Source organism: Myotis brandtii, unplaced genomic scaffold, assembly GCF_000412655.1.
Source record: "Myotis brandtii unplaced genomic scaffold, ASM41265v1 scaffold168, whole genome shotgun sequence".
NCBI lineage: Eukaryota > Metazoa > Chordata > Mammalia > Chiroptera > Vespertilionidae > Myotis > Myotis brandtii.
Window position 1 is genome coordinate 53,814 of NW_005356173.1, and position 9,868 is coordinate 63,681.

The window sequence follows — 9,868 nt, forward strand, 5'->3', positions numbered from 1 at the left end:
ATATGTTATATCAATTTTCATTATAAAGTTGCAAAATACAGAAACGACTTGCCAAGCTTGACAAAAGCATACAGATAAAAGACATTGTCAAATGCTTAGAAACAAGCAGCCTCAAAGTAGAGCAGGGACAATGACAGTGACCACAAGCTTGCCCTCCCACGTTGGCTTGTATTGGTTGCCTGTGTTAAATGTCAAAGCTCTGAGAAAAGGGGAGTGGCTTCTCTCCGGAAAATGAGGGCCAGATGGAGACATTTTAGAAACCAACCAGAGCCCCCAGAGCTGGCAGCCACCAGTGTGACGCTGCCATGGGCCCTCAGCTCCTGGGCTGTGTCATGCTTTGTCTCCTGGGAGCAGGTGAGTCTCAGAACACCTTGGCAACTCTTGGCCAAAGCTTGCAGGTCTTAGCTGGAGTCCCTTCCTAGGGGCAACAGCACAGGCACCCTCCTCGGCTACCTCTAGCTCTGTCTCCTCTGCTCACAGGTCCCACAGAAGCCGAAGTGACCCAGACCCCAAGACACCTCATCACAGAGACCAAAAAGAAGTTGACAGTGACTTGTTCTCAGAATATGGACCACGAATTGATGTACTGGTATCGACAAGACCCAGGGCTGGGTCTAAAGCTGATCTATTATTCAATTAATGTTGATCATTTTGAAAAGGGAGAGGTTTCTGATGGGTACAAGGTGTCTCGAACAGAGAAGAGGAATTTCCCACTGACCTTGGAGTCAGCCAACATCAGCCAGACCTCTCTGTATTTCTGTGCCAGCAGGTAACCACAGCACTGCATGGCCAGCTGCTCTCCACACAAAAAAGGCAGCCACAGAGCAAGGAGGCTCCTCTCTCAGGAGACCCCACCCAACCAGGAGGAAAACCTTCCCCCACCATCAGTGCCCATAGAAGTCCCTCCCAAGTCCCCAGCTTCTGGGGCTCTGAGGGATGCAGACCCTCTGCAGTGTGTGCTGCTCTCACTTGTTGTACCAATGAGCTTGTCAAAGTTCAGGCAGGACAAGCTAACTGTGCTTGGGCTAGAGCTGGGGTAAGGGATTCCTTTCCTAGACAAGGATTCTTACATACTCTGCCATCTTTTCTCCTTACTGACCTTCACTGTTGCCCAAAGAATAGTCCATACCAATCCAAGTACTTCACAACATGTTGTCCCATATCATAGATCCTATTCCTGGGTGTTTTGTCACCAGGGAAATAGCATGTTCTGAGTCTTTTGCTAAATCTGACATCTCAGCAAAGTGTCTTGCCGCCCACCAAAATGCCTGAGCCAGAGATGTCCTCTCCTTCCACACCTCATCTGTGGCCACATCCTCCACATTTCTAAATATTAAATTCTTTGCAAATTTTACTAATTTTTCTAACCTCATTGATAACATCATGGTCCAGCAAACCTCATCTCTCATCTGGATTCCTTAACCACCTTTCAAGTAATCACCCTCCTTTCTAGTTTGCTACCTGGTTCAATCCACAATCTATTCTCTTGAGCTTAAAACCCATCAGGGTCTTCCATTTACCAGTTAAAGTCTCATGCTTAAGTTACTTCACAAGCCTCTCAGCTCCTTCTAATGATGTGGTGTTTGCATACCTGCCTACCATCCTAACGTGAACTTCCTCTTTCTACAGTTACCACAATTGCCTTCCTTTCTACCAGATATATTCCACCTCTCTCGTGTGACCAACTATGTCCTATGCTGACTCACTCCTGGCTCATCACCTATAGTGTTCATCTTACCTGGAGCACCTTCCTCTTCCTATTTACCTGGATATCTACTAATAACAATTCTTCTGCATATGAATTGAGAAGTCATTTCCTCCAGGAAAATGTCCTTGAATTCCTGAGTAGTTTAGTTAGTTCCTCTGCTAGATGCTTGTATGACAGCCTGAACCTCTATCCTCATGGCAACTAACCCACTCAATTGTTTGTAATTTGAAATTTACACTAATAATAGACATTGAGGTTGATGAGAGCAAGGACCATGCCTATATTGTTTACTTTTAAAAAATATTCACCCTTATCAGAGTGCCTGAAGAAAGTGGTATTAAGTGAATGAGTAAATCAATCTTCTCTTAGATCAGCTCCCCAGCACCCCTCTCACTGGTCCAGAAGCTAAGCCCCCTGAAAAGTCTTCTCCCATACAGTTTGGGAAGATTCCAGGGGCTTTCACATGTGTATATAAAGAAGACAAATCATGTTTCTAGTGGAGTTTATTCTTCCTCTACTCCAGCCTCGGGTTTATTCTGTGCCATATGTCACCCTGACAGGGATTTGTTCATTCTCTTGGGTACCACTGTACCATGGGATCCTCTTCTTTTCCGGATGGGCCCTAAATTACCTGCCTGACACTGCTGAGGCTCCTGTTCTGTACCTTTTATTCACCAGGCAATGCAATCTGGCAGACCCTATTGTTGCTCCCAGCAGGTTCTACCATCACTCCAGGTGTAGTTGATAGCAAAGGGGTAGCTCAATTAGTGAAAAACAAGATAAAAGCTTTTCCTTTTCCTTCTCTGTGTTGAGGGGCAAGATTACAGTTCTGTTTCTTTTTAAAAATATATATTTTTATTAATTTCAGAGAGAATGGGACATGGAGAGAAAGTTAGAAACATCAATGATGAGAGAGAATCATTGATTGGCTGCTACCCATATGCCTCCTACTGGGGATTGAGCCCGCAACCCAGGCATATGCCCAAGACCTGAATCGAATGGGGGACCCTTCAGTCTGCAAGCCAACACTCTATCCACTGAGCCAAACTGGCTAGGGCTGCAGTTCTGTTTCTTGATCCCCAATGTCTAGCAGAGACTGAAACGAAAGTCTCACTGAATCACATACATTCCTCTAAACAGTCACTAAAATTGTAATTATAACATGGAATTGGGGAATGCAGAGAACCTCATCCAGGATACAAATTCTGGCAAAAAAAAAAAAACCATCCAGCTGTGCTCCGAATCAACTCATCCCTCCAAGAGCTATGGTTTTGTGAGTGGGTTGGTCTACCCTTCCCCCTCCTTTTAGGAGAAGCCACTATTTTCTCCCAGTTCTTTGTTTGGAATTGCCTACAAGTTCCTTCAACATGAAAAATAGATATGAAATATGTTCTTAGTTGAATAAATGTATAAAAGAGTAAAAGGGGATGTCTAAGAATAAGAAAATAAAAGTATGGAACAGAAAACATATTCTAGACCTGGGCTGAACTAGGAGAACAAAACATCTCAGTGTATGGATTAATATAAGGAAGGTAAAAAGAGAGCACAGGATGGACCAAATGGTGTATATCTGGAGAAAGAGTTAAAGAGAAAATGGGTGTGGATGTTACAGCCATTTCCCTTCTATGTCTCAGTCCTCACTGACAGATTGGCCTCAGTCATCCAACTGAAGGGGACAGAGCACAGTTAATGTCAGTTCAGGTGAAGGGACACTCTGGCATGGCCTTCCCAAAGAATATTTGTTGAAGACAGAAGAGTCAGTGGAATGAATATAAATGTGGAGGTTTGAGTAAATTTGTAAAAGCAATTTTGAGGAGGTGTTGAGGGAGACACTAGAAATGATAATGCTTCATCTGGGCTGTGGAAATAATTAGAAAATGTAATCGCTCTACATTGATGAAAATTGGTGTGGTGTGATGCTGAAGCAATGTGCAAGGAGATAGAATTTTTAGCACCTGAAATTAATATAGTATTGTACAGTATGTCAACTGTAATTGAAAAAATAAATAAAAATTTAAAGTTTAAGAAAGCGACAAAAATATGAATATACTTCTATAGACCTTATTTAAACCAGCTACTTTCATTCCAAGTTGACAAGTGGTACATGAAAATCCCTTCAGGTGCTGTGGAGAAAATGGGCATGGCCCCTTCTTGTCTTTGGAAGGCAGCTTTGAGCACAGACATATGGCAGAGATGATTATGTCACAGGCTGGCTCATTGGTGCCCATGTCTTATTTGAGTAACACCAGAGCTAACACAGACACCCCACCATGAACTCACCTGCCATGAGCACTGGGGCTTCTATCTGATCTGTAGCCCTTTATCTCCTTAGAATAGGTGGTTCATGGGAACAAATAGGATGTCCTTGAACTTGGTATGCCACACCCCTACACTAAATCTTTCTTGGGTGGTTAGACATCGGTGTCACACCTAAATTCTCTCTTCAGGTACCAGCTCAATTCATCCACAGTGTCTGTGGATGCTGATGTCACTAAAATCCCAGATAGTAAATTTCAGGGTCTGAAAAGAAGGTGTCTCTGTGATGTGACCAAAATACGTACTATGACCTATATGTGCTGATTCAGACAAGAGCCAGGAATGAGGCCACAATCAATCTATTAGTCCATTGGTGTCAGCGGAACCAACAGATGGGAAGTCTCTAAGAGATATGGCATCTTTTAAAGTAATACTGAGAATCCCTCCTAACCTGCAGACATATCTAGACATATCTGCCAACAGTTAACCCACAACACTGCACAGCACTGCCTCTCTTCACAGAAAGGGCTGACACAAGGGGAGAGGTGGCTATGCCTTCCTGAGCCCTGCCCCTACCAGGGGAAGCTACTGCCCCCCAAAAAGCCTTTCTCACCTCACCTTACTGGAGACAGTAAGAGTCCATCCCAGGATGGAGGATGGCCCAGACTCTTTATCAGAATTCACCTGATACTAATCCGGCTTCCCTGGCACCACCTGCTGGAGGGTGATTCTCTCTACCTCAAACACAAGGTGGTCCTCAGGGCCTCTGTCCAGGGCCCCACAGGCTTTCTAGTCCATTGCATTTGCCCATCCCCACCACTGGCACCAGCAACAGCATTGGACTCTCCAGTCCTACTTTAATTTCCATTCAAACTGCTTTTCTAATTTCAGGTCTTGGCCCTGAATTTCCCTTCTCAGGGCTCAACACCTTATTTGGAGTTATTTTATAACTGCATTTTATTGGAAACTGTCACCTAACTACCATCATATTGCACACACCATTTTCTCTGCCAGGTCCACCTGGCAAACTCATTCTTACCCTTCAGACCTCATGATTGCTTCCCAGGTTCCCCAGGAAGTCTCTGGTCATGCACACAGAATGGCAAAGGTTTATGACAGACCTGGTAAGGATACACAGCCAGATCATAAGGGAAAAGACCTAGGCAGAGTATGGAGGAATCTATATGAGATGTCCTACACTCCCTCCCTCCAATGAGGCTACACACTTTCACCCCAGCTATGAAAATGCAGTCACCTGTGTGCAATGTTGCTGCCCAGAGAAGCCCACCAGAGACTCAGCACCCAGATATTTTTGGTGGCTGGTTTTATGGACTGAATTGCATCCCCTCAAAATTCATATGTTGAAGTTCTATGCCCCAGTATCTCAGGATATGACTGTATTTGGAGATGAGGTCTTTAAAGAAGTAATTTATGTTAATGAGATCATTGGAGTGGGTCCTTTCCCAATATGCCTGGTGTCTTTATTTAAAAAAAGAAAAGAAAATCAGGACCCAGTCACACACAGAAGGAAGATCATGTGGCAACAAGGGGAGAAGATGGCCTGCTATAAGCCGATTGGTTCCTCTGAAGAAACCAATCCTGTTGATGCCTTGATCTTGGACTTCTAGCCTTCAGAATAGTGAGCAAAACAAATTTCTGGTTTTTGTCTCCCACTATGGAAGCATTAGCAAACTAACACAGGTGATCATACAGGCACCCTCTCCCTGGCACATTCCAAAATTCCAGACTCAAAGAAGCAAAGTGAGTGTTCAACATCAACCACATTGTGCCAGCAGCCTAGACACAATGAACTAAACAGCGGGGACACTACTGAAATCCAGATACCCAGATGCAATCCCAGAGCCTACTCTGTAAGCAGGTCCTTCTAAGATAGCTGTCTCAGGCTTGCTATGCTTTTTCCCCACACACACACACACACACACACACACACACACACACACACACACACTGACACTCCTATGAGGAAAAGGGGTGGCTTTCACTCTAGCCCCTCTACTAGTAAATTCTCTTAGAATCTGAGGATTGCTGAGGGATCATGAGTGTGGGCAGGGATGATGACATCAGAGATGATCAGCCTGTAACCTTGGCCTCAGAGAAAATACACTTGTGCCTCAAACCTGCCATGGGACTCAGGCTCCTCTGTGGTGTGGCCTTTTGTTTCCTGGGTGTAGGTGAGTCTGGGAAGTTGGTGGTGAACTCCTAACTTATTATTTCTAGGCCCTGGATACAAGACTTTGCCCTCATCAAGCTTCTTGATGACCTCCTTTTTTAAGCTCCTTTATCCTCCTTTCACAGGTCTCATGGATGCAGAAGTAACCCAAGTCCCAAGATATCTGATCAAAAGAAAGGGAGAGAAAGTGTTTATGGAATGTTTACAAGATATGGACCATGACAGAATGTTCTGGTATCGACAAGACCCAGCTCTGGGGCTGCAGCTGCTCCACTTCTCATATGGGGTTGACAATTACGAGAAAGGAGATTTCCCCGATGGGTACAGTGTCTCCAGGAAGAAGAAGGAGGGCTTCTCCCTGATCCTGGGATCTGCCAGCACCAACCAGACATCTGTGTACCTCTGTGCCAGCAGTATATCCACAGCGCTGCACAACCACATCCTCTCTGCACAAAAAGGGCATGTGCCAGAGGGAAGTGACCCTAACTCAGGGCTGAGTTACACTGGCTACTTTGAACAAAGGTGGCCACTCAGTGGAACCAAGCCCATGGACGTACAATTTGGCCTGCAAAGCACAGGATATTTTTTATGCCCCATGCACCATCGTTTCTGAATTCGGGGCCATTTCGAAGTTAGTCTGACCAGACTTGTGTATTATCCCCAGCCTAAATTCATGAGACTCTACCACAGTCAGGGGGAAACGTCCTCACACATATTTACATGGAAGAAGCTCTGTTCTATCATTTTTTTTTTTACCAATTTTTCTCTTCCTGTCTTATTCTTGTCCCTCTTACTGTCATTTGCCACTTTGCTCCATGTCTTTGCTCTTAACCAATGTTTCACTAGGGGGCATCACACAAGTGAAACTCCTTCTTCAGATGAATTTTATTCTCCCTATGTTGATTGAGAAAGCGTGTGGAATTTGAATTCTGTTTATTCAATCTAAAATTAGAACAACTCTAATAAAAAGCAATCTTTCTCCATATTCTATAAGTGGTCACTAATGTTTTACTAGAAACAGGTAAGGAATAAATTATGATGCAGAGGTTATAAAAATTAGGTTACTTCTGTACACATGATCATCTGGAAAAGTATCTGTGTATTTTAAAAATATATTTACTTGATTTCAGAGAGGAAGGGAGAGATAAAAACATCAATGATGAGAGAGAATCATCCATCTGTTACCTCCTGCACAACCCTCAAAGGGAATTGAGCCAAACCATGACCTTCTGGTTTATAGGTCGACACTCAACCACTGAGCTACTCCAGCCGGGCATATCTGTGCATTTTAAAGAATGAAACATCTATCCTGTCTGTAAATAGTAATTGAGTCCTTTGGGAATATGAGAGAAATACTTTGCTTGGAGCGATGGATACACGATGCAGTGTGCAGATGATGTTTTGTTGAGTTATACACTTAAAACCTGTATAGTTTTGCAAGCCAATGTCACCCCCAAGAAATTCAGTGAAAGAATAAACATAGTAAAAGATTATAACTTCAAAAAAGAGTATTGGAAAGCTTGGTAGAGTTCACAGGTGTGTGCATTTGTCAAAACTTATTTAATGGTACTTAAGAGTTGTGTCTTTTACTGTATGCAAATTTACCTTTAAAAAGAATCATAAATAAATATTGAACATTACTTAATTATATGCATGCTTAAGTGTTTAAAAGTGAAGTGTGCCTTTAATTAACTTTTAAATGTATCCAAAATGTACATGGGTAGATGGATAGTTTTATGATAAAGCAAAAAGTAGCTTTATCAAGGTGGTAGAATCTAAGTGGTGGGCACATGAATGCTCAATATAAAACTTTCAACTTCTATAGAGGTTTTAAAATTCTCATAATAAAATGGGAAATAATAATGAGGCAAATATGTATGTTCTGATATAAACTAAACTTTTAAATGTATTGCTAAGAATACATTGTTAATAAAATAAGCAGCAAGGTATAGGAAGACCAATCAGATACTTGTAAACTTGAATAAGTCAAGAATATGTCTAGTAACAGATACAACAAGCTTATTGACCAGTTGCTTCTGGGGAAGGTACCTTAGTTTTTGCTCAGTTTTGTGTTTTTTGAAATTTTAGCCATGTGCATGTATTAATTAAATAAATAAATACATTAAAATTATATGATAACGGTAACCATGACACCTCTGAAAGAAAAGTCTAAAGACACGAGTGCTGTTTGAAGACAATGAAAAGAGAGAAGAATGTCTTTGCTATTGTTTTATAAAAGAAAGAATACCACTGAGATGGAAAGATTTGGAATTCTTTAAAGACTAAGAATCATTGGTAATTTTTAGGATTTAGGATGAATGAACTAGAAAAAGATCTTGAGTTATTTTGGCAGAAATTTTGATATATTTTATTAAATTTTTAAAATGTATCCCTAGATGTCGAGAAAAAAAATGGAGTATTCTATACCTTTCATCAGTATACTAATCAGGGTTTGTCTTAAATCATTCACTGCCTCTGGCACCGCCCGTAGATGTACAGGCTGCAAACACACACACACACACACACACACACACACACACACACACACGCCATAGCAGAAAGGCTTACTGAAATATTATTATCTCTAACATGCTGCATTTCCTTGATCATAAGGTAAATTGTTTTTCCAGTTATATATTTCCAAAATATGAGTAAATCCTGTAATCTATTTTCATTTCTAATGTAATATTAACACCACCTAAAAATAGCCATTATATTTTAAGAGTGCATCTTATTCAGTGGTTCTCAACCTTCCTAATGCCGTGACCCTTGAATACAGTTCCTCATGTTGTGGTGAACCCCAAACATAAAATTATTTTCGTTGCTACTTCATAACTATAATTTTGCTACTGTTATGAATTGTAATGTAAATATCTGATAGGCAGGATGTATTTAGGTGACCCCTGTAAAAGAATCGTTCGACCCCCAAAGGGATCGCGACCCACAGGTTGAGAACCGCTGTATAATTAGATGGACTTTCTGAATCAAAGATATAAGGTAGGTTAGTTTTACAAGAATTTATTTCTAAAGGTCCTTGTTTCCTTTATGGTGTTTGGCCTGTCATTCTCGTTCACTCACCAGATTTTATTAAGTTCAGACAACTGCAAAGTGAGACCATCCTTGACAATATTGATATTCACATTGGGTTTTGAGGTCACATAGACATGGACTTGAGTGTTGCCTGTGTCACTTACTATTGGATTATGTGAACTTGGATAGATTATTTAAGATGTTTATGTTTTCCTCATCTGTAAAAATGGGAAAATGGGATCTAAGTAGCCTAATTTATAGGCTGAAATCATACATGTGAAGCATGGAGTAAGTGCACAAAAATACTGGCTTACTGGCTCTGAACAATAAAGTATTTTATTTGGAGGGAGGAAAACAGGAGTAGAGGCCAGTTTACTAGAGTATGGGTTGCGGGAGGAATAATGGGGATGGTTTGGGACAATGAAGACTCAACAGACAGTTGAAATTCTGAGTTATAAGATTCCCTCATATTCTAAAGTTTTCCTTTAGTTATTTGAAGTCAGTGCTGCATCCCATTTTTGCTTATACCCAAAGGGTAGCACATACAGGGCACTGAATAATGATGGATGGAAAGGTGGTGGACATATAGTGGGTGATGGCAGTTACATACTGGGATACCTTGTGAGTGAAGAGTTACACAGTTCCACTAGGGGCAGACTAATTTTCTCCACATTTTGCAGAAA

At 41.6% G+C, this 9,868-nt stretch overlaps 2 gene segments (V, D, J or C); both read left to right on the top strand.

Annotated features, from left to right (window-relative positions):
* Window positions 1–275: 275 nt before the first annotated feature.
* Window positions 276–773, top strand: LOC106725495. The segment is given in 2 exon segments: window positions 276–354; window positions 481–773. Coding segments are annotated over 2 exon segments (342 nt in total).
* Window positions 774–6,107: 5,334 nt separating this feature from the next.
* LOC102260482 overlaps window positions 6,108–9,868 on the top strand; it is a 31,099-nt gene continuing 27,338 nt past the window's right edge. Inside the window, 2 exon segments of the C gene segment in view lie at window positions 6,108–6,156; window positions 6,281–6,584. Of these exon segments, the coding sequence occupies window positions 6,108–6,156; window positions 6,281–6,584 (353 nt within the window).